Source organism: Salvelinus alpinus, chromosome 22, assembly GCF_045679555.1.
Source record: "Salvelinus alpinus chromosome 22, SLU_Salpinus.1, whole genome shotgun sequence".
NCBI classification, from domain to species: Eukaryota; Metazoa; Chordata; class Actinopteri; order Salmoniformes; family Salmonidae; genus Salvelinus; species Salvelinus alpinus.
Window position 1 is genome coordinate 26,478,443 of NC_092107.1, and position 24,611 is coordinate 26,503,053.

The 24,611-nt window shown below is 41.8% G+C and overlaps 1 protein-coding gene across 16 annotated transcripts in view; it reads right to left on the minus strand.

Moving 5' to 3' along the window:
• Window positions 1-21,920, minus strand: part of LOC139549326 (DISP complex protein LRCH3-like) — a 74,537-nt gene extending 52,617 nt beyond the window's left edge. For 7 of the 16 annotated variants that reach the window (XM_071359708.1, XM_071359702.1, XM_071359707.1 and 4 more), the window contains exons 1-2: window positions 21,620-21,918; window positions 3,580-3,724 (exon numbers count right to left, since the gene is read on the minus strand). In XM_071359708.1, the coding sequence (XP_071215809.1) occupies window positions 3,580-3,724; window positions 21,620-21,863 (389 nt within the window). In that variant the 5' untranslated portion in view covers window positions 21,864-21,918. Of the gene's footprint in view, window positions 1-3,579; window positions 3,725-21,619 lie in introns of all 16 variants that reach the window. The other 9 variants (XR_011669867.1, XR_011669866.1, XM_071359704.1 and 6 more) reach the window with 4 other exon arrangements.
• Between the last annotated feature and the right edge of the window lie 2,691 nt (window positions 21,921-24,611).

A 24,611-nucleotide genomic window follows, 5' to 3' on the forward strand; every position in this document is an offset into this window, starting at 1 on the left:
CGATGTAGAGCATCTGTTTTAGGCATCACATATTTTTTACATGGGTGAACGTAGTATGGATGCATGGGCCGTCTTTCTATGGTTTGAGTTCACGTGGCATGTCAAATTTGTAAATAGATATGTACATCTGTATTTACTCTACTGTGTGTGTGTACCACCGTATGTTCAAGTATGTGAGGGCCTGTGTGTGTGTGTGTGAGAAAGGTAGAAGTACTCAAAAGTACTCACACATACTTGAGTAAAAGTAAAAGCTATACATCAAATTCCTTATATTAAGCAAACCAGACGGCACAATTTTCTAGTTTTTTTAATTTATGGACAGACGGGCACACTAACAATTTACAGACACAGTATTTGTGTTAGATCAGAGGCAGTAGGCATGACAACCTGTTATATTAATAGGTGCATGAATTGGACCATATTGCTGTCCTGCCTGAGCATTCGAAATGCAGCAAGTACTTTTGGGTGCCAGGGAAAATGTATGCGAGTAAAAAGTACTTATTTTAGTATGTACAGATACGAGAGGCAATATGTAACTTTTTTGGGCGACCCAACCAAATGCAAATAGAAATGTGAGTTATATTGAAAGCATGTCTAAGAAGCGGTAGATCGGTTCTATGTAGGCTATTTCTATGCTTCCTGTTCTTAAGTTTAGTTTTTGCATCTTTTACTTTCAGTTTTGTACACCAGCTTCAAACATCTTAAACAATATTTTTAGTTATGGAAAATGTAGAGTATTTTCACAGTGGTTTAGATGGTACAATGATACTCCACACCTGGGTTCATCAAGTAGGTTTGGCCTAATTTTTTCTGAGCTAATAGTTGGCGGACCAGAATATCATTAGCATTTATTATTAGCACAATTAATAGGCCAACACTACAAATTAAACTTTTTTAACATCTGATTAGTACATAAATTCACTGACAATCATTTCTGTCTAATTACACTCATAAAATCACCAATGTCTCTATTCAATTCTAATTTGTCCATTTCGTTGTGCGTTGATTGTTGGGGAAAAACTGGTCTACTGTAGGCTACACTACTTTAACGTCAACATTCATTCAGAATAATTAGCTTGCTAGCAAGACTGTTAATCAGACTGTTAAACAGCCATCACTAACACAGAGAGGCTGCTGCCTATATACAGACTTGAAATCATTGGCCACTTTAATAAATGGAACACTCGTCACTTTAATAATGCCACTAAGAATGTTTACATATCTTGAATTACTCATCTCATATGTATATACTGTATTGTAAACTATCTATTGCATCTTAGCCTATCCTTCTCTGAAATTGCTCATCCATACATTTATACATTCTTATTCCATTCCTTTACTTAGATGTGTGTGTATTAGGTTTTTGTTGTGAAACTGTTAGATATTTCTTCTTAGATATTACCGCACTGTCGGATCTAGAAGCACAAGCATTTCACTACACTCGCAATAACATCTGCTAACCATGTGTACGTGACCAATAACATTTGATTTGATTTTGAAGAGAAAATGTCACTCAAAAAGTATTAAAAAAATGGAAGTTGCAGGGAAGAATGGACAGAAAAATGCGTTCATCTTACCATCTTTCTCCAATGCCAAGCCAGCATGTCTTATTTCCCATGAAAATGTTGCTGTTTGCAAATAATTCAATCTCAGACATTTTTATGAATCTAAGCATGGTCCTTTCAAAGTGGCCATCCTGCACTAGACAAAGGCCCGACGCAGAAACATTGAAGTGTTAACTGCAAGCTACAAACACAGCAGCAGAATCCTCCTTCGTTGCCTGCCCAAACAACAGAAGGTCACAAGTGCCTTCCTAAAAGCGTCCTGGGTTCTAACCAAACACAACATGCCCTTCACAGACGCGGAGGTATTTCAAAAGTGCATAGTGACAGTTTGAGGAATTGGCTAACCACAAGTCTACGGACAGCATAACTGCGCCTGTCAAACAGATGCCCGTCTTTGTCAACTGCCGGCCTCCATGCACAGGCAGATGATGTGCATAGGATTGTTTTGGAGGGGCTCAGTCAAGCTGAGCATTTTTCCCTGGCTATTGATGAGAGTACTGACAACACCAATGTAGCACAGTTGTGTGTGTGTGTGTGTGTGTGTATGTCTGTTAACGCAGCATAGCCTGTCATTAAAAAAAAAGTACAGTTTGTGGTCATCGATGGGGCTCCTGCTATGGTGGGCAGACACAGGGGCCTGGTCAACAGGCTGAAGGAAATCACCCCCCAAATGAATGTGAATGGCTTGCATTGTCTCATCCATCAGAGTGTGCTGTGAGCCAGACTAAACCGGGAGCTAAAAGATGTGATGGATAAAGTCATGCGCATAATCAACTTTGTCAGGGAGACATCAGGCACCCAACATTGTATTTTCCGCAAGCTTGTGACAGAATCATAGAACACCCACAATCTCCTGCTTCACAACGACGTGCACTGGCCGCTGGAGCGGTACTGTGAGCTGCATGACTAGGTCGTGGATTTTCTCAGAAAAAGCTAAATGAGAGGAGCAGTTGACCACCTCCGTATTCTGCATTTTTGGCAATTCAAACTGAGCCTATTAAACGTCGAAACAAATCAGCGATGCGCTCCGAAGTGCCAAGTCCATGTGTGCATTTTGGGTGGCATGCTCAGACGAATACAGCACAATAAAAAAAACGTGCATTTTATGTGCTAACAATGTTTGGATCGACTTACACCTGAGAGTCCTCCTTTCCCTCTATGAACGCAATATAGACTCACGACAGGAACCGGCTTTCACATAAGTCAATCAAGGACTGCTTGCGTAATAAAATCACATCCATCTCACCCGACATCCACAAGATCGTGTCGTAAATTCAGTGGCCTATATGACGGTAGTTAGTAAATACTAACTTTGTTGTGAGTGCTTATACAGGGCAATTAAGGCCTCAAGCTGACGGTATTTTCTGTTCTGTCTTTACAGGAGCAGGCTATCCCGACATTCAGACAACACCTTTTATTCTTAAAATTATTGTAGGATGCCACATTTTTGGCCAGTTGCTATTATAAGTAGGCCACCTAATAAAACATTTAAAAAACACTTCTATTAGGCCATTTTCTTTTCGTGTGAACATTTCTGTTAAGCCTCATAACTGTCTGAGGTAGGCTAAGTTATTTTATATAGGCCAAGAATATGAGAAAATAGACTCCAATTAAGCCCTCTTGTTGTTTGTAAAGTCAAATAAAGATTATTGTTGAAATGAATTGCTCGACTGGTGTTTCTTTTCTCCATCTGTTGCTGTGCAACACTTGCGCAACAAGTTAGCTATATTTTCAGCACCAGGTGCTGTTCACCTATTGATTGCAGCTTTACGTTTCAGAACAAAATTGTGTGCTACCTGCTTTATTACTTGACTGGCTGCATTCTCTCTTCTCATGAATGAAGTGTAAATGTAACTTTTGCATTATTTAGGGATATTTTATTTGGGAAACTCTGCAACACACTATACTAGCTTATTTTGTCATAAACTGAAATTAGGGGAACTGTTCAACTATGCAATTTCTGTGTAGTGCAACTAAGTAGTTTACACCACTGGTGTGTGTGCACGCCCGTTACCTTATGTTCAGGTAGGTGAGGGCCTGGAGATTGAGAAGAGTCTCAGGCAGCGAGCGCAGGCAGTTCTGGTAGAGCTGCAGGTGTTCCAGAGAAACAAACATACACACCTCCACGGGCAGCTCTGGCAGACGGTTACGGGACAGGTCTAAACAAGGGGAGAGAGACGTACATGTCATGCCACAGTTTATTTCATTCATTTGACCCTTTATTTAACCACGTGAGTTGTTTTGTGTTCAAACCTTTAGGTGTCCTCGCGTTGGGGCAGTTTGACAGACATTTTCTATTGCGACCCTTATTTTACCAAGTTGGTTGAGAACACATTCTAAATGTACAGCCTTCTTGGGGGCTGGCAAGGATGGCTTCTGGCCAGGATGGCAAGAAAGGCTGTGTTGGGGATGTAGCCAGGGTTGTATTCACTAGGTACCAAATGGAAGAAAGCGTACTGAAACGGAGTGACTACTTGAACTAATGAATAAAACCCAGGATATCAGGGCCCAACCCAACCCCTACGACATTTGCCAAGGGATATGTAAGAACATTGGTTGTATTCTCAGCTGAAGGACGGCACCATTTACAGGGCAGTAACCCCAGTGACTGTCTTGGGGAAACCCTACACAGCGCCTACATTTTTACCATGTGTTCTGTAGGCCTAAATGGTCCCAAATGAATATTTTTTCCCCCTCAACAACCTACACACAAAAATATATAAATAAAAATAATAATAATATAACATTTACATAAGTATTCAGACCCTTTACTCAGTACTTTGTTGAAGCACCTTTGGCAGCGATGACTGCATCGAGTCTTCTTGGATACGACGCTACAAGCTTGGCAAACCTGTAATTGGGGAGTTTCTCCCATTCTTCTCTGCGGATCCTCTCAAGCTCTGTCAGGTTGAATGGGGAGCGTCGATGCACAGCTATTTTCAATTCTCTCCAGAGATGTTCAATCTGGTTCAAGTCTGGGCTCTGACTGGGCCCCTCAAGGACATTCAGAAACTTGTCCTGAAGCCCCTCCTGCGTTGTCTTGGCTCTGTGCTTACGGTCGTTGTCCTGTTAGAAGGTTAACCTTCACCCCAGTCTGAGGTCCTGAGCGCTCTGAAGCAGGTTATCATCATGGATCGCTCTGTACTTTGCTCTGATCATCTTTCCCTCGATCTTGACTAGTCTCCCAGTCCCTGCCACTGCATGATGCAACCACCACCATTCTCAACCGTAGGGATGGTGCCAGGTTACCTCCAGACGTGACTGTTGGCATTCAGACTAAAGAGTTCAATCTTGGTTTCATCAGAGCAGAGAATCTTGTTTCTCAAGGTCTGAGAGTCCTTTAGGTGCCTCTCGGCAAACTCCAAGCGGGCTGCCATGTGCCTTTTACTGAGGAGTGGCTTCCATCTGGCCACTCTCCCATTAAGGCCTGATTGGTGGAGTGCTGCAGAGATGGTTGTCCTTCTGGAAGGTCCTCCCATCTCCACAGAGGAACTCAGGAGCTCTGTCAGAGTGACCATCAGGCTCTTGGTAACTAACCTCCCTGACCAAGGCCCTTCACCGATTGCTCAGTTTGGCGAGGCGGCCAGCTCTAGGAAGGGTCTTGGTGGTTCCAAGCTTCTTCCATTTAAGAATGATGGAGGCCACTGTTCTTGGGGACCTTCAATGCGCCAGACATTATTTGGTACCCTTCCCTAGATCTGTGCCTCAACACAATCCTGTCTCGGAGGTCTACGGACAATTCCTTCGACCTCATGGCTTGGTTTTTGCTCTGACATGCACTGTCAACTGTGGGACCTTATATAGACTAGAGATCGAACGATGGCCGATTAATTAGGGACGATTTCAAGTTTTCATAACAAATCAGTAAACAGCATTTTTGGACGCCGATTACATTGCATTCCACGAGGAAACTGCGTGGCAGGCTGACCACCTGTTACCTTGGCTCCTTGCTGCACTCGCGTAAGTTGCTAGCTAGCATTAAACTTATCTTATAAAAAACTATCAATCTTCACATAATCACTAGTTAACTACACATGGTTGATGATATTACTAGGTTAACTAGCTTGTCCTGCGTTGCATATAATCAATGCGGTGCCTGTTAATTTATCATCGAATCACAGCCTACTTCGCCAAACGGGGGATGATATAACAAAAGCACATTCGCAATCGTTGCACGAATGTACCTAACTATCAACATCAATGCCTTTCTTAAAATCAATACACAGAAGTATATTTGAAACTTTCAAAGTTCTTGAAATATTCCGTATTGACTGACCTTCATGTCATAAAGTAATGATGGACAGTCGCTTCTCTTTGCTTATTTGAGCTGTTCTTGCCATAATATGGACTTGGTCTTTTACCAAATAGGGCTATCTTCTGTATACCACCCCTACCTTGTCACAACACAACTGATTGGAACAAACACATTAAGACGGGGGGACTTCCTGGGGCATACATACATTTATTTTTTAAATGAATTGCAGTGACAGCTTCAATGTCACCACTGGTAAATGCATATAGGGGAAAACACTGTTATTATGACCACAACCATATTTTCATGCAGTTTATAAAAAAAACGGTTCCAAGAATTGGCTTGCATCTAGTCACTAGCTTGGCCAACAGAGTGGAACTGTAGGGGGTAGGCCAGCTAGTGTTTTGGCGATTGGGGGTGGGAAATAGGGAATGGCGATTTTGCCATCCCATTCCCAAGCGCATGCCTTTATTTTCTCCACTGCTAATCGTTTCGTAATGCTGTGATAAGTTCTCCAGCATTCACCTCTAGTTCTCATCTACAGCAGTAGTCCTTACAGTTATTTGAATGAACCACTCATTCTGACAAGGTGTTCTATTCGGTGTGTAAATAAGAGCAGGCCTATGTTAGACAGAAATACAAAACGACCATTACCATCACACACACCCGTGACGTCTGAAAATAGCCACCAAGCTGACATAGATAAAAGGGACATTCTTCTCCCTCCAGTCCTATCAAAAGGGCTCTGTATCTTCTTGTGCTTGTCTAAATAATAAATGCCGAATGAGCCTAATAATAGCATGATAGTGCATAGCTAAATAATCAGGCCCCCTTGGTGTGCCGGTTCTAAAGTCCAACAGATATTTTGCTGTGACAGATACTTTGCTGTGTGACCAGGACTTTCATTTTTGGAGCACATTGCGCCTAGGAAAGAAATCTCCCAGATAATAATTGTTGTAATGATAAGGCTTCACTGTACCGTTGTTTCCCAGTGCACTAGAGAGAAAAAAGCGAGTGCAGATTCGTTAGCGTCATTACTACATTTGACTGGCACAACATTTTTATCTTCCTATAGTGGATTGCCGGGAACGCATTTTACATTTAAAAACCATGTTCTGGGCCATTCTGAAACCACTCGCGCATCGTTAACCATTTGTTTACACTTTGTTCAGTCATGATACCGCAATGGCTAGCTGACTAACCACCGGTTAACTTAACCAGTATACCCAAACATTTGGGGGCACAGAAAGAAAGATCATGATCATAGCAATGAATAAACAACAGATCTCTCTGCTGTCGTCATCACAAACCTGACGGTTTTAAAGAGTATACAATTTTCTAAGCAATGCACCTCAATAGGAAACTAGTGCTTTTACACAATGTAGAAACCTAATATTCCACAAATGACACATTTCAATGACAGGTATTTGTATCAACATTTCAGCTTTTAATAATCAAATGTATTTACAGTGTTACATATTAGTTTCCAGGGCACAACATGTGCTTCAAAAGTAGCTAGAATTCAGATAGAGCCTTGATACGGCCTATATTTGGCCTATCACACACAAACAAACATATGGTTCTCCTAAATTTCATGTGGTGGTCCTAACTGTGTGTGTCAGACATTCCTGCCTAATAATAACATAACTAAAAATAAATGCAAAAGCTAATACAAAAACAGTCTGATGTCACCCAGCCTGTAAATATAAGGAACTCCTTTGAAGCTATTGGTGCTGTAGGCTGAAGCGTATAGTTTACTAGCTGCTAAAAACCATGAGGCCTAAATCAGTCATGTGCATCTTGTTTTCTGGTTGTAGGCCTAAACGTTGTTTTGGATAGGTCATCTGACTTTGATAAGTGTGTACAGTCATGCGTGTCATTGGTTTTCATTATGACATCTCTCGTGTCTCAATGGAGCATTCAATGAATCATCATTCAAAAACGTAGTTTTGGGCCCCATTGTGCTTTGTTATTGTACAACTTTTGTGGTCGACTTCTTAACTGTAGGATATATCTGACTCCAGTCAACTCTCGGGATCCTGGCCTTCTAGGCAGAGTTCCTCTGTCCATTGTCTGTGTTCTTTTGCCCATCTTAATCTTATATTTTCATTGGCCAGTCAGAGATATGGCTTTTTCTTTGCAACTCTGCCTAGTAGGCCAGCACCCCGTAGTCGCCTCTTCACTGTTGACGTTGAGACTGGTGTTTTGCGGGTACTATTTAATGAAGCTGCCAGTTGAGAACTTGTGAGGCATCTGTTTCTCAAACTAGACACACTAATTTACTTGTTCTCTTGCTCAGTTGTGCACCAGGGCCTCCCACTCTTTCTATTCTGTTTAGAGCCAGTTTGCGCTGTGAAGGGAGTAGTACACAGCGTTGTACGTGATCTTCAGTTTCTTGGCAATTCCTCACATGGAATAGCCTTCCTTTCTCAGAACAAGAATAGACGGATGAGTTTCAAAGTAAAGTTATTTGTTTCTGCCCATTTTTAGCTTGTAAACAAATCGAACCCACAAATGCTGATGCTCCAAATACTCAACTTGTCTAAAGAAGGCCAGTTTTATTGCTTCTTCAATTAGGACAACACTTTTCAGCTGTGCTAAGATAATTGCAAAAGGGTTTTCTAATGATCAATTAGCCTTTTAAAATGAAAAAATTGGATTAGCTAACACAACGTGCCATTGAAACACAGGAGTGATGGTTGCTGATAATGGGCCTCTGCACGCCTATGTAGATACTCCATTAAAAATCAGCAGTTTCCAGCTACAATAGTTATTTACAACATTAACGTCTGCACTGTATTTCTGATCAATTTGCAAAAAACGTGCTTTTCTTTCAAAAACAAGGTAAATTCTAAGTGACCCCAAACTTCTGAACGGTAGTATATAGATATACACATACACACATAGTGCATTCGGAAAGTATTCAGGTCCATTGAGTTTTTCCACATTTTGTTACCTTAGTCTTATTCTAAAAATGTATAAAAAAAAACAAATCATTCTACACACAATACCCCATAATGACAAAGCAAAAACAGGTTAGAAATTTTTGCAAATGTTTAAAGAAAATACTTATGTAAATGTGATATTTCCAGGTTAAGTCCCTTTACTGAGTGCTTTGTTGAAGCACTTTTGGCAGCGACTAAAGCCTTGAGATTGATGAGGAAAAAATGTAATTTAATACATTTTAGATTAAGGCTGTAACGTAACAAAATGTGGAAAAAGTCAAGGGGTCTGAATACTTTCCGAATGCACTGTATTGATGAAGCCGGTGACTGAGGTGGTATACTCCTTAATGCCATTGGATGAATCCCAGAACATATTCCATTCTGTGCTAGCAAAACAGTCGTGTAGCATGGCATCCGCATCATCATACCACTTCCATATTGAGCGAGTCACTGGTACTTCCTGCTTTAGTTTTTGCTTGTAAGCAAGAATCAGGAGAATGGAATTATGGTCATATTTGCCAAATGGAGGGCAAGGGAGAGCTTTGTACGAGTGCGTCTCTGTGTATGGAGTAAAGGTGGTCTAGATTTTTTCCCCCCTCTGGTTGCACATGTGACATGCTGGAAGAAATTAGATAAAACGTATTTAAGTTTGAACGTACTAAAAAGTCCCCAGCCACTAGGAGTGGCGCTTCAGGATGAGCATTTTCTTGTTTGCCTTACTCAGCATGTTGAGTTTCGGTCTTACTGCCAGCATCGGTTTGTGGAGGTAAATAGACAGCTATGAAAATATTGATAAAAACTCTCTTGGTAGATAGTGTGGTCTACAGCTTATCATGAAGTACTCTACCTCCGGCGAGCAATACCACCCTGATCTCCGCCCCCTGTATTAACGTATTTTTCTTCACTAGAATGGCGGGGATTTGGGCCTGGGCTCGGGGAAGGAGTATATCCTTCGCATCAGACTCATATTATTTATTTATTTAATCTGTCCAGTTCGAGGTGAATAATCGCTGTTCTGATATCCAGAAGCTCTCTTTGGTCATAAGCTATGGTAGCAGCAACATTATGTACAAAACCAAATCAAATTGTATTAGTCAGTTAGTAGACTAGTATTTTGTAGTTGAATTCCTCATTGTACAGTATAAGAATATCACTATTTGCCAAAAAAGTCCAAGATTATTATTATTGTGTCACTTCAATAAAATGCATTCAAAACTACTTTCTATGGGTATACAAGTGCTATCGGTTGCTTAAAAAAAAAGGGTTTACACCTATGCAGTACCTTTTGCAAAAATAATCCTCTACTTTAGTAAAAAAGAACTATAATGACATGTATGTTGTAATAAAAACAAGTGGTGTCCACTGATTAAATGCAGTCTTTCTGCATTGTGAAGAGGGAAAACCAAAATATTCACAAAGTTTGTGATGAATTACAGGTTGTTTCTTTATGCAAAATAGATTTGGGGTTTAAAATTCAATTAAGCTGCTTTATTTTAGGGGTTTAGTGAAGACGGGTCATTTTTTTACCCTTAGGACAACGGTAGAATACAGAAATTTAAGACTACACAAGGGTTAATACATTTTAGAATAAGGCCGTAAAGTACCAAAATGTGGAAAAAGGGGCTGAATACTTTCCGAATGCATTGTATGCTTCTTTACTGAACAAAAATAAACGCAACAGGCAAATATTTTAACGATTTTACTGAATTACAGTTCATATAAAAGGAAATCTGTCAATTTAAATAAATGCATTACTTCAACGCACTGGCAAAAAAGAACTGAAACATTTTCAGCTTTCAGAAATGTTGTACAAATGCTTGCAACATGGGGCCATGCTGAAATATGAGGTAATGAAGGCGGATGAATGGCACGACAAAGGGCCTCAGGATCTCCTCACGGTATCGGTGTGCATTCAATTGCCATAGATAAAATGCAATTGTGTTGTCCATAGCTTATGCCTGGCCATACCATAACCCCACCATGGGCACTCTGTTCACAACGTTAACATCAGTAAACCACTCGCCCACACGATGCCATACATGTGGCCTGCGGTGGAGGCCGGTTGGACGTACAAGCAAAATCTCTAAAACGACATTGGAGGCAGCTTATGGCAGAGAAATTAACATGACATTCTCTGGCAACAGCTCTGGTGGACATTCCTGCAGTCAGCACGCCAATTGCACGCTCCCTCAATTTGAGACATCTGTGTTATGTGACAAAACTGCACATTTTAGAGTGCCAGTTTATTGTTCCCAGCACAAGATGCACCTGTGTAATGATCATGCTGTTTAATCAGCTTATTGATATGCCACACCTGGTTTTTAGACAGACAGCTCTATCTATACATATATACACACACACACACACACACATATGTGTGTATGTATGTATAGTATACCACCCAAGCCAAACTGGGAAAGTCAATAAACACGTCTGTGGAAAATTAATGATCTCTTTGTCACGCGCAACAATGGGATACCACATACCGCTAGCAGCATTTTAACCACAGACTTATGTGCTAGCTGTCTAGTCTGTTTTATACATGTGCAATGAGCATAAAAAGATGCATTTATAAGGCATCGTTCTCATTTTGAGAAATAAGCAGTTTTTATCCAGATAGGCCACTTGATTTCAACATTAAAAACAAAGTGAACAAGCTGTTATTCAAACAGTTGATGGACAGGGGGGTGTATTCATAACAGTTCAACTGTTCCACCTAAAAGTGAGTTGCGCGCCTCATTTCATCAGGACATGGACTCTGCAAGGCGTCAAAAGCGTTCCACAGGGACGGTGGCCCATGTTGACTCCAATGCTTCCCACAGTTGTGTCAAGTTGGCTGGATGTCCTTTGGGTGATGGACCATTCTTAATACAAACGGGAACTGTTAAGCGTGAAAAATCCGGCAGGGTTGCAGTTCTTGACACAAACCGGTGCACCTACTACCATAACCCGTAAATAGGCACTTGCTCATTTACCCTCTGAATGGCACACATACACAATCCATGTCTCAATTGTCTCAAGGCTTTAAAAAATCCTTCTTTAACCTGTCTCCTCCTCTTCATCTACACTGATTGAAGTGGATTTAACAAGTGACATCAATAAGGGATCATAGCTTTCACCTGGATTCACCTAGTCAGTCTATGCCATGGAAAGAGCAGGTGTTCATAATGTTTTGTCCACTCAGTGCATACAAGTTGGCAAGACTTGAAATATAAAGATTAGGTGGCTACTTACTTGCACATGGGCTTGTGCTTTAGAGACTGTTTATGAGACCAGTGTTCATTTTCTATAATGGCTGCTACAATAAGTTGGTCATTATTAGTGGATTGCATTGCGCATGGTTCTGGTCATTTTTATTAACAAAAATGGCATAGACAGACTTGAAAGCCAGTGAGTGATTATTGCAAAGAACTTATTTCAAGAACATTTTAAAAAGGAGGTATATATTGTGAATCACTAATAAGTTAGAAAAAATAAATAATAACAACAACAAAAAATGAGATATGTAGGCCATATCGCCCTGCATACAGCTCTGGGCTCCCGAGTGGCGCGGCAGTCAAACATGCTGGCCATCGCGTGCATGATGATTTTGTACCCCCACACCAGACACGATCAGAACACACAGCTTGAAATAGCAAAACAAACTCAGAACCATTTATATTAATTTGAAGAAAAGGTCGAAAAGCAGGCTTCTTTTTCTTATTTTGGACTTTATATGGTGGTTGGCAAACAACGTCAGGTGCATTACCGCAACCGACTGGAGTGTGGACCTAAATTCATCACCCACGTGGGTATATGCTCCTAAAAACCAATGAGGAAATGGCACGTGGGTATATGCTCCTAAAAACCAATGAGGAGATGGGAAAGGCCAGATTTGCAGCGTGTTGAGCATCACAAATATAATTAATTTCTATTTCAGCGCCTGGCCACACAGACGCTCGCTGACGTGGGCGAGCAGTGTGGATGCAATGATTGAATAACATGTATGTGTACATTTATTTTGCAACGCTCGCGGACACGATGTGTCCGATCTGGTCAGCATGTTAGGCACTGCATCTCAGTGCTAGAGGCTTCACTACAGACTCTGGTTCGATTCCAGGCTGTATCACAACCGGCCGTAAATTGGGAGTCCCATTGGGCAGCGCACAATTGGCCCAGCATCGTCCGGGTTTGGTCAGGGTAGGCAGTCATTGTAAATAAGAATTTGTTCTTAACTGACTAGCCAAGTTTTACATTTTTTTTTTTTTTTTTTTAAATAGTATATATTTTAAACAGTACATATTAAACTGGAAAAAAATCTTGGTCTACCGAGTCGATTCTTTTGACCAATTGATTGGTCGACATTTTAAAACATGTATTTTTCCATTTATAGGACACACCCTATGCGTTTTAATACAATTCTCTATACTGAAAAACGGAAAACGGAAAATGTAACAATTAAAGAGAGTTACAGTTCTTATAAAGAAATTAGTCAATTGAAATTAATTAATTAGGCCCAAATCTATAGATTTCACATGATTGGGCAGTGGCACAGCCATGGGTGGGCCTGTGAGGGAGTAGGGCCACCCACTGGGGAGCCAGGCCCAGCCACTCTGAATAAGTTCTTACCCACAAAAGGGCCTTATTACAGACAGAAATATACCTCCGCACCACAACCTTCCTCCCTCTGATGATCCCGCAGGTGAGGAAGCCAGATGGAGGTCCTGGGCTGGTATGGTTACACATGGTCAGCGGTTGTGAGGATGGTTGGACGTACAGCCAAATTCTCTAAAACGAAGTTGGAGGCGGCGTGTGATAGAGAAAGGAACATTAAATGATCTGGAAACAGCTCTGGTGGACATTCCTGCAGTCAGCATGCCAATTGCACACTCCCTCAAAAACATGAGACATCTGTGGCATTCAGGCGAGAGAAAAACATCACCCAGATAGGCCAGTCGTGTAAGAAACGTCATCATCATGCAAGCGGTCAGACAATTGAAAATTACAGTCAGTAAAGAAAACTTTCAGCACGTCTCTCAATTCAAAAACAACTGTCAATACTTTGCCCCTTGATAACCAGTGCACTTCTGTATGTTGTAAAAGCGTTACATGGTCGCTGCCCATATCATTGCATAATGCAGAAAATACACCAGAGTTCACAAGCCTTGCTTTAACAAAGTTAACCATTTTCACAGTAGTGTCCGAAATGTCTTTCAAGCGGTCAGGCATTCCCTTGGCAGTTTGAGCCTCTCGGTGGATGCTGCAGTGAACCCAAGTCGCGTCGGGAGCAACTGCTTGCAAGCGCGTTAGTACATCAGTACAGATACCAACACATCTCGACCACCAAAGTCCATTTGATGTCACAAAGCTGTCCAGTACTTAAAAAAGATCCTCTCATGTTGTCCTGTTTCCAGTGGTTTGCAGAAGAGAATGTCTTTCTTAATTGACCCCCCATGAACCTAACGGACATATACCAAGAGCTGTGCCAGGCCCCCCATGTCTGTTGACTCATCCAGCTGTAACGCATATAATTCACTGGCTTGTATGTGAAGCAGTAATTGTTTCAAAACATCTCCTGCCATGTCACTGATGAGTCGTTAAACAGTGTTGTTTGATGAAGGCATTGTCTGTATAGTTTTTTTGGCAGGAGCAGGAAAAACTAAGTCATCCACAATAGTATGGGTCTTGCATGTCCTAGCCACTCGGTAGCTCACCATACAAGACGCTAGGAATACCTACATCGGCGTCCAGAGGCCCATTATCAGCAACCATCACTCCTGTGTTCCAATGGCACGTTGTGTTAGCTAATCCAAGTTTATCACTTTAAAAAGGCTAATTGATCATTAGAAAACCCTTTTGCAATTATGTTAGCACAGCTGAAAAGTGTTGTCCTGATTGAAGAAGCAATAAAACTGGCCTTCTTTAGACTAGTTGAGTATTTGGAGCATCAGCATTTGTGGGTACGATTACCAGCTAAAAATGGGCAGAAACAAATAACTTTATTTTGAAACTCATCCGTCTATTCTTGTTCTGAGAAAGGAAGGCTATTCCATGTGAGGAATTGCCAAGAAACTGAAGATCACGTACAACGCTGTGTACTACTCCCTTCACAGCGCAAACTGGCTCTAAACAGAATAGAAAGAGTGGGAGGCCCTGGTGCACAACTGAGCAAGAGAAAAAGTAAGTTAGTGTGTCTAGTTTGAGAAACAGACACCTCACAAGTCCTACTCTGGCAGCTTCATTAAATAGTACCCGCAAAACACCAGTCTCAATGTCAACAGTGAAGAGGCGACTCCGGGATGCTGGCCTACTAGGCAGAGTTCTTCTGTCCAGTGTCTGTGTTCATTTGCCCATCTTAATCTTTCTTTTTATTGGCCAGTCTGAGATATGGCTTTTTCTTTGCAAATCTGCCTAGAAGGCCAGCATCCCAGAGACGCCTCTTCACTGTTGACGTTGAGACTGGTGTTTTGCGGGTACTATTTGCATCCTCATGTTTCAGAGGACGCATGACTCAAACTTCGCCTTTCCTGAACCCGTTGAGGAGTTGCAGCGATGAGACAAGATCGTAATTGGATGACAAAATTGGGGAGACGAAGGGGGTAAAAAAAATTGTACAATTAAAAACTACCTAAAAAATATTTTATTATAATAATTGGTTGGGATTTCGGTAAAAGCAATTGGTTTTCTACCCAAAGTTACAAAGAAAATGTGATCCATTTAAGAAAGAGACCAGCTAAATTCATAAAAAGGGTATGGTGGTAGTAGTAGGAACAGCAGCATCTAGTGAGCAAAACTTGGCACTTTCACACTTACTTATGGTAAAGAATGCAAGTGACTTCAATGTCTAATTTCTCTGAACAGGGGAAAATAACCATAACCAGATTCACAGGGAATACATTACATTAGGTTGTCAGACAGAACTAATATTGTATACTGGTTGTTGGGGTGGGATGTGTGTAGAGGGCCTGTAGGTGGCTATTGATCGTTTTATTCGAATCCTCATGTCTAATTCATTATTAGGAAGAATTATGGTCAAAATCGTGTTATGCTACAAATCGGATGTTATGTCCATGATCTTTTTTGAAGACATGAATCCTATAAATTAAAAATGGCCAATTTGGATGCAATCAATTAGCTTCATTTCTCAGAGATCAAATTATATTTCAACAAAACAATGTTTCAGGAATGCTAATCTCATCGGTTTCTAACTCCAGAAAATGTTAAAACAATCTGAGATGGTGTGTGTCTAAATCCTCTTCCTTGTGCCTTTTGAGGTGGAATGACTCATACAGAAATGGATAGCCAAACTATAAACAGAAGATCTATGTCAAAACATTTACTATCAGTCTTAAGTAAATTCCCCATTCCCCCAGTGTTTTGTTTACCTATAAAGTGTTGCTGTGCATGTGGGTTTTTTCTGTATGGGGCTCAACAGCTTGCAGCTGTGTGTGTGCTGCCAGGCCGGCCAAACAAGTTAGCTCTGTTGTTTGGCCCAGCATTGATGGGATTACTCAATCTCTTCATGTGACAAACAGGAGGAAGAAGTATCGTAACACAACACTGGCCCTGTCAGTCTTCCTCTCCCTGCCCTATCATCATCCTCCTCCTCCCAAGCATCACACTTCCACTAAGAGAGCCATCAGATATTCTTCTATAGGTCCCTGCTCGGGCGAAAAGGCCCTTGCCTACCAAACATCTCTTTACTCTTCATCGTTTAACATGATTCCATCACTTTTCAGACCTCACATCAGTCTGTCTACTATTGCCCCTGATTCCATCTCCCCTCATCACCCCCTAGACGTTGTTACCGATTGGTAATTAAACCCAGGTCGTCTGCCAAAATACTATTTTAGTTAGCCCGCTGAGCTATGGCCTAGGCATCAGAAAAAAAGGAGCAAACCACGAGCCTTCAGGTTTTATGAAAGGTAAGTTATTATGAACATGGTTGGCTGAACAACATACAGCACACCTCCACTGGTCACTCTTGACTTCTATGGCCATGCCAATAACTGGTACCCAGTAGAGCAGAAGAGAAACAATTCAACTTAGAGGTCACTTCCGCCCATCCAGACAACCGATATTGACCCAGATACATCCCAACACACACTCAGTGTGAGCCTGTGTGTGTGTTAGTTATTCACCGGTCACCCGCACCCGTCCGCAATTGCTAATAACCTATTAGCAACAGCCTGACTATAAGTAAAAATCTGAGGCCTGCACACAACCCTAACCGGCTAATACAGAGAATGCGCTGTAGGCTACAGTCAGCAATGGCAACAACAACAAAAAAATAACAGGGGTGCCGGATTTTTGTTAGTCCACTTGTCTGTAATATATACTGAACAAAAATATGAAACACAACATGTAAAGTGCTGGTCCCATCTTTCATGAGTTGAAATAAAAGACCCCAGAAATGTTCCATATGCACAAAAAGCTTTATTTCTTTCAAATGTTGTGCACAAATGTGTTTACATCTCTGTTAGTGAGCATTTATTTATCCTTTGTCAAGACAATCCATCCACCTGACAGGTGTGGTATATCATGAAGCTCATTAAACAGCATGATCATTACACAGGTTCACCTTGTGCTGGGGGAAATAAAAGGCCACTGTAAAAAGTGTAGTTTGTCACAACACAATGCCACACGTCTCAAGTTGAGGGAGCGCGCAATTGGCATGCTGACTGCAGGAATGTCCACCAGAGCTGTTGCAATATAATTTAATGTTCATTTCTGTACCATATTTGGCAGTACATCCAAACGACCGGACCTCCACATCTGGCTTCTTTACCTGCGGGATCGTCAAAAGGGGGAGGAGAAGAGTGGGGGTACACAGGAGTATCTGTTGGTCTGGCTCCCAAGTGGGTGGGCCTACAGTGCATTCTGAGAGTTTTCAGACCCGTAAACCTTTTTCAAATCAAATTGTATTTGTCACATACACGTGTTTAGCAGATGTTATTGCGGATGTAGCGAAACACTTGAGTTATCATCTCTAACAGTGCAGTAATATCTAACAATTTCACAACACACACAAATCTAAAGGAATGGAATTATGAATATATAAATATTTGGGCAAGCAATATCAGAGCGGCATAGACTAAGATACAGTAGAACAGGATATAATACAATAAATACATATGAGATGAGTAATGAAAAATATGTAAACAATATTAAAGTGACAAGTGTTCCATGTATATTAGGCAGCAGCCTCTAATGTGCTAGTGATGGCTATTTAACAGTCTGATGGCCTTGAGATTGAAAAACAGCTTCTGTCTCTCAGGCCCAGCTTTGATGCACCTGTACTGACCTCACCTTCTGGATGATAGTGGGGTGAACAGGCAGTGGCTTGGTTAGTTGTTGACCTTTTCCACATTTTGTTAGCCTCATTCTAAAACGGATTAAAAGATATGTAAATAAGGTATTTTTGTCTTTTATTTGTAATACATTTGCAAAACATTTCTAAAAACATTTTAACTTTAACTATGGGGTATTGTGTGTAGATTGAGGATTATATATAAGTATTCAGACCCTTTGCTATGAGACTCAAAATTGAGCTACGGTGCATCCTGTTATCATTGATCATCCTTGAGATGTTTCTACTTGATTGGAGTCCACCTGTGGTAATTTCAATTGACTGGACATGATTTGGATAGACACACACCTGTCTATTTAAGGTTCCACAGTTGAGAGTGCATGTCAAAGCAAAAACCAAGCCATGAGGTCGAAGGAATTGTCCGTAAAGCTTGGAGACCGGATTGTGTCGAGGCACAGATCTAGGGAAGGGTACCAAAAAATGTCTGCCGCATTGAAGGTCCCCAAGAACAGTGGCCTCCATCATTCTTAAATGGAAGAAGCTTGGAACCACCAAGACTCTTCCTAGAGCTGGCCACCTGGCCAAACTGAGCAACAGGGGGAGAAGGGCCTTGGTCAAGGAGGTGACCAAGAACCCGATGGTCACTCTGACCGAGCTCCAGAGTTCCTCTGTGGAGATGGGAGAACCATCCAGAAGGACAACCATCTCTGCAGCACCACACCAATCAGGCCTTTATGGTAGAGTGCCCAGACAGAAGCCTCTCCTCAGTAAAAGGCACATGATTGTTTTCTCTTTAGGCTATTCAACCCAGCCGCCACCCACCTGCCCTTCATCCACACAATATTTAAAGTGGAACTGACAGCATTTTAACTACTTTGCAGATATTAAACAGACTAAAATAATATCAGTCAAAAATATAAAAATCCCAGTTTATGCTCCAAAACCAACTTCACAAATTAGAACTGACTCAACATTCCATGACGTACACTAAGGCATTATTGTCAGAAAAGATGGATGTAGTTCAATGCATGAATAATATAATTCACCAATACATTTCTGGGTAGTCCAAAAAATATTGCTATCAGGTTGTAAATCAAAGCTGGCCTGGTACATAGGCTAGTGTATCTATTTATGTAGCAAGCTAAAAACATGGAGCCTAATGCTCGCTATATAGCTAGCTGCTAGGAGGATGTCATGTCATTGGAGGAGTGGGTGAGTGACTGACTTTTTCCCCACATATCGTTTTTCAGTGGCTATACACAGCTAGAGATGCTGCAGGTGTCATTTGGTTAGCTAGCAAGAACTTGAACGACTGTTATCCAGTTAGCTAGCATATCTCGTTGTTTTGCAAACTTACGAACGCATAACACCCGCTGAATATGACCGGTATCAATATAGTAGGCAAAAAAAGTAAGTCACGAATGCTCTAGATAACATGTAAACAGCCTAACCAAATCTCCTAGTGCGAGTAATATGGTCATTTGTGTCAGGAAAACGCTAGCAAGCTAGCCAAGTTTAGCAAGTTAGCTTGGGTGCTTGGCTGAGACAAGCATGGATTGGCAGGATAGCTGCAGAAGGACGGGTAGGATACATTTCCCCAAAATTCACCAGTGCAATTTTAATGGCCAACTAGCTGAAAAAGTTTGAGAGGGTTTATCTAATGGTCCTTCATTAGATTTTAGCACATCTTGCTCTGGCTAGCATTAGTTGTTGATATTGATGATGTGCATAACTCAGGGAGACATAGCCAGCCTTTTCATGGTGGTTTGATCAATAGGACTGTACAGTTCCCAAATAGAAAAGGACTCTGGTGGTATTAGCAGAAATCCATTCAGGTTTATTTTGTGGCTTTTGGTGAATGCGTTCTAATGATCTAAAGCCGCACTATTGCAACTGCCTGTAAACACACAGTCCAGTTCAAAGTGAATGATGGCAGGCCCTACTGCCTGTAAACACACAGTCCAGTTCAAAGTGAATGATGGCAGGCCCTACTGCCTGTAAACACACAGTCCAGTTCAAAGTGAAGGATGGCAGGTCTGTGGAAAATGGCTTGTTTGCATGAAGGCCTACTGTAGCTCTGATTGGCTATGGCGCACCAGTCTGCGTAGACTCCGCTCCTGTACGAGATAAATGTTTTTATTTGGTTTTATCTACTGCAGTGTCTATAAATTGTCAAAACGCACAGCTGCATTCCCACTCTATAATGCTATGTAGAATTGTCACAAATGCCTTAGTATATGTAATTCCCAAATATTCTAAGATTTTATGAAAATGTAAAAATGGCCATATCTAAGTGTTCGTTTGTCAGAATGTGTATGTTTTTTTAAATGTGTCATATTCTTCCCGGGGTGTATATGAACGGATATAACTGCAGGGGGAACTTCGGGTTATGAGTCAACCCCACGCTAGGAGTCAGTGTGAGGGTCCAGGGCAAAAAAAGTCATAAGAGGTTAATTCCTGCATTCAATAGGCCTATAGGAGACTGAGAAGAAACGTGAAATTGGTGAAAAATGGGAAAACTATAGACGACAGAAGTACTGTTATGGCATGAGCCATCCAAACTATACGTGTGTGTTTAGTGGCCGTTTGTGACCGTCTGGAGTAGGGTTCAGGAAAGTGCCACATGGTGTCAAAGCCCAACCCCCCAGGCAGCCACAATCCCTCAACATCTGCACTCAACATCTGCACTGAATGTCCACCGCACATAAGCAGTGACGACGGTGCAGCGCACCATGCCTAAAAATGAGCATCGCATCACAAACAAAAATAATTCCCCGTACAGTATTCCCTCCCTCATTTTCAGAGCCACAAGTTAACCGCAAAAACAGGTAATGATGACAACACTGGTTCTTGATTCGAATCCTTACACATTCAATAAGCGTCCCGATCTGTCAGTTCTCGCGAAACGTATTATAACGTTGTGAGTGTCTGGGAATGTATTTGCAGCAGACACATGTAAAATGTTATAACTAGCTAGCTACATCCCTATGAAAATATGAACTGACGAAAGTTGGGCGTAGCTAGATAGCGTTAACTAGCCACGAGTCAAATAACTGACTAGCTTGAACGCAATGTTTGTTAACTATAACCTCATACGCTAGCTAACGCTACAAATAAACAGGAACGTGTCACATAGCGCCGTGTTAAATAAGTTAGCTAGTTGAGCGATAATTTTCTCACTTCCCAAAGCAAATAGTTAGCTAACTGTAACTAAATTAGCTAGTTAGTTTGCTAGTAGCCAAAACAACGTCGTTCATCACAAAACGTAATTATCGTTCAGTCACACCCGTGTTTACTGTCTACTGTCTCTGGAAACGTCTGGACGCTCGCTAGCTGGCTAATCTTAGTTCGCTTGCTAATGTTGGCCAGGCAGTGTCCTGACGTTAGCTAGCAGGCTAACTTGGTACTCCAAGTCAAAACAAGTTTATTTTTCGAGCCCGTGGCTGGCTAGCTAGCTACCCGCCCACCGTTAAGGTGTCTTTTCGGGTTTGTTCCATGCAAATGTATTATCAACATTTTAAAGACAATTTCCATCTATTCTGCCGCGCGAGCCTCGATCCCCACTCACCGGCCCGAGTTGTGTCTGTGAGGTCGTGGTTGGCGGCGCTCCTCGGGAACTCCTTCAGTTTCCTGCCGCTGAGGTTGAGGCAACCAGTTGCGGAGGCTTCGTCTAATGCCCTGTCCAGTGACCGATTCCAAGGTACAGGAACCGGTACCCCTACTCCATTCCCGGGAGCCCCTACAGTTCCAGAATTGCCGAACGCAAAAGTAAGTCCGGTGTTCTCCGCAGACAGCAACACCGAGGCCGCCATTACACAGCTTGCTAACTCCCACCGATTCTCACTATTCTGGAGCCGCTAGATGGTAGTACGCATGCGCATAATGTGAGGGCAGACTGAAGAGTTGAAGGGAGAGGCTAGTTTGGGAATTCGTCATGCGCATTGATGATAAATTAGAAGGATCTCCCCACCCGAGCCATACATACTTTCAAAGCAATGAGATATGAATGACGTCATCCATCTGCTTGTGTGACGTTCCTGACTGTTTTGGATTTTACTCTCAAAATCATGTTGTGTTACTTTGAACTTTGTCACAGTCATTCGGCATTTTAAAGCCTAAAAACGACATCTAGTGGTCCTCAATAGGGTGTATAGGAGCCCCAGGGAGTTGATTACAGGGGTCCCTGAAAAAGCAGATGAAACAGAAGAACCATAATATAAAACGAACTAACTGGTGGGCCTCAGAAAGTATACGTTTGAGAACCCCAACAATAGTACTTAGGTCATGGCCTATAATGATACTATAGCCCAAGAATGCAAGTGTGTCTGCCTGACCACTAAATGAAAACAGCTTGATTGGTTTAAACTGTTTTAATCCAAAAGGTAACAAGATCAAATCACATTCAAGAATAATACAAACAAATTGGGCCAATTGAAATATCGCGTGTATTACATATCAGTTAACTAGTATAGCTCCAGCCTTGTGCCAATCAGGGTCATTTTGTAAATGCCGGATCTCCATGGCAAGACGCATACTTCACCAACGTTTTCACCAGTGCCGTCTGAGATATTGCATGAGACTAACATACTAACGGACCAGGACAGATCCACAGTCCCCTCCCCAATTTCATCACGGGGGAAAATAATCTGTCTAAAACATCAAATTCAAATGCTTACCATAGCTTGATGTCAGTCCATTGAGAGGACAGAAATGTTATGTTATTCAAATTATATTACATAGAATCATCTGCGAAAGCAGATGTGATCAACTGAACATTTGAGTGATAGTGGACTGTCAGTGCCGAGAAGAAGCCAGTGATACAAAAACATCCTCCACTGGACTGTCCACTATCCTACCACAGTACTAATTAATTGTATTGCAACAATACTGAATTTACTCAACAGGTATCAGTCAGTGTTCAAACAAATGATGAGAATAACCAAAATAAGACAAAGTTCACTAAGTTAATAAAAAAACAAGGCAAGAGTAAACATGTCCCACATGAATGATGCAGCGCCCCCCTTGGGCCAATCAGTGTAATTTTGTAAACAATGTTATGACAAGACTCATCATTCACCCAAGTTTAATCAATATCAGGCCAGTGGTGGCTGAGATATTGTGTAGGTTAGCTAGACTCATCCCTGAGCACGTTCGCCAAATTTCAACACTCCGAGTCAAACAGATCAAGAGATATAGACATGTGCCGGTTATAACCCCCACCATGTGGGGTTCGATATGAATGTTCAAATCAAATTGTATTAGTCACATGTGCCGAATACAACAGGTGTAGACCTTACTGTGAACACGCCCCTAACCAACAATGCAGTTTAAAAAAAATACAGATAAGAATAAGAAATATAAAAGTAACAAGTAATTAAAGAGCAGCAGTAAAATAACAATAGTGAAATTATATACAGGGGTGTACCAGTACAGTGTCAATGTGCGGGGGGCACCGGTTAGTTGAGGTAATATGTACATGTCGGTAGAGTTATTAAAGTGACTATGCATAGATAACAACAGACAGTATCAGCGGTGTAAAAGAGGAGGGGGGGGGGGGGGGGGGCAATGCAAATAGTCTGGGTAGCCATTTCATTAGGTGTTCAGGAGTCTTATGGCTTGGGGGTAGAAGCTGTTTAGGAGCCTCTTGGACCTAGACTTGGCGCTCCGGTACTGCTTGCCGTGCTGTAGCAGAGAGAACAGTCTATGACTAGGGTGGCTGGAGTCTTTGACCATTTTAGGGCCTTCCTCCGACACCACCTGGTATAGAGGTCCTGGATGGCAGGAAGCTTGGCCCTAGTGATGTACTGGGCCGTTCGCACTACCCTCTGTAGTGCCTTACGGTCGGAGGCCGAGCAGTTGCCATACCAGGCAGTGATGAAACCAGTCAGGATGCTCTCGATGGTGCAGCTGTAGAACGTTTTGAGGATCTGAGGACCCATGCCAAATCTTTTCAGTCTCCTGATGGGGAATAGGTTGTCGTACACTCTTCACGGCTGTCTTGGTGTGCTTGGACCATGTTAGTTTGTTGGTGATGTGGACACCAAGGAACTTGAATCCCTCAACCTGATCCACTGCAGCCCCGTCGATGAGAATGAGGTCAATCAGTGTAATTTTGTAAACAATGTTATGACAAGACTCATCATTCACCCAAGTTTAATCAATATCAGGCCAGTGGTGGCTGAGATATTGTGTAGGTTAGCTAGACTCATCCCTGAGCACGTTCGCCAAATTTCAACACTCCGAGTCAAACAGATCAAGAGATATAGACATGTGCCGGTTATAACCCCCACCATGTGGGGTTCGATATGAATGTTCAAATCAAATTGTATTAGTCACATGTGCCGAATACAACAGGTGTAGACCTTACTGTGAACACGCCCCTAACCAACAATGCAGTTTAAAAAAAAATACAGATAAGAATAAGAAATATAAAAGTAACAAGTAATTAAAGAGCAGCAGTAAAATAACAATAGTGAAATTATATACAGGGGTGTACCAGTACAGTGTCAATGTGCGGGGGGCACCGGTTAGTTGAGGTAATATGTACATGTCGGTAGAGT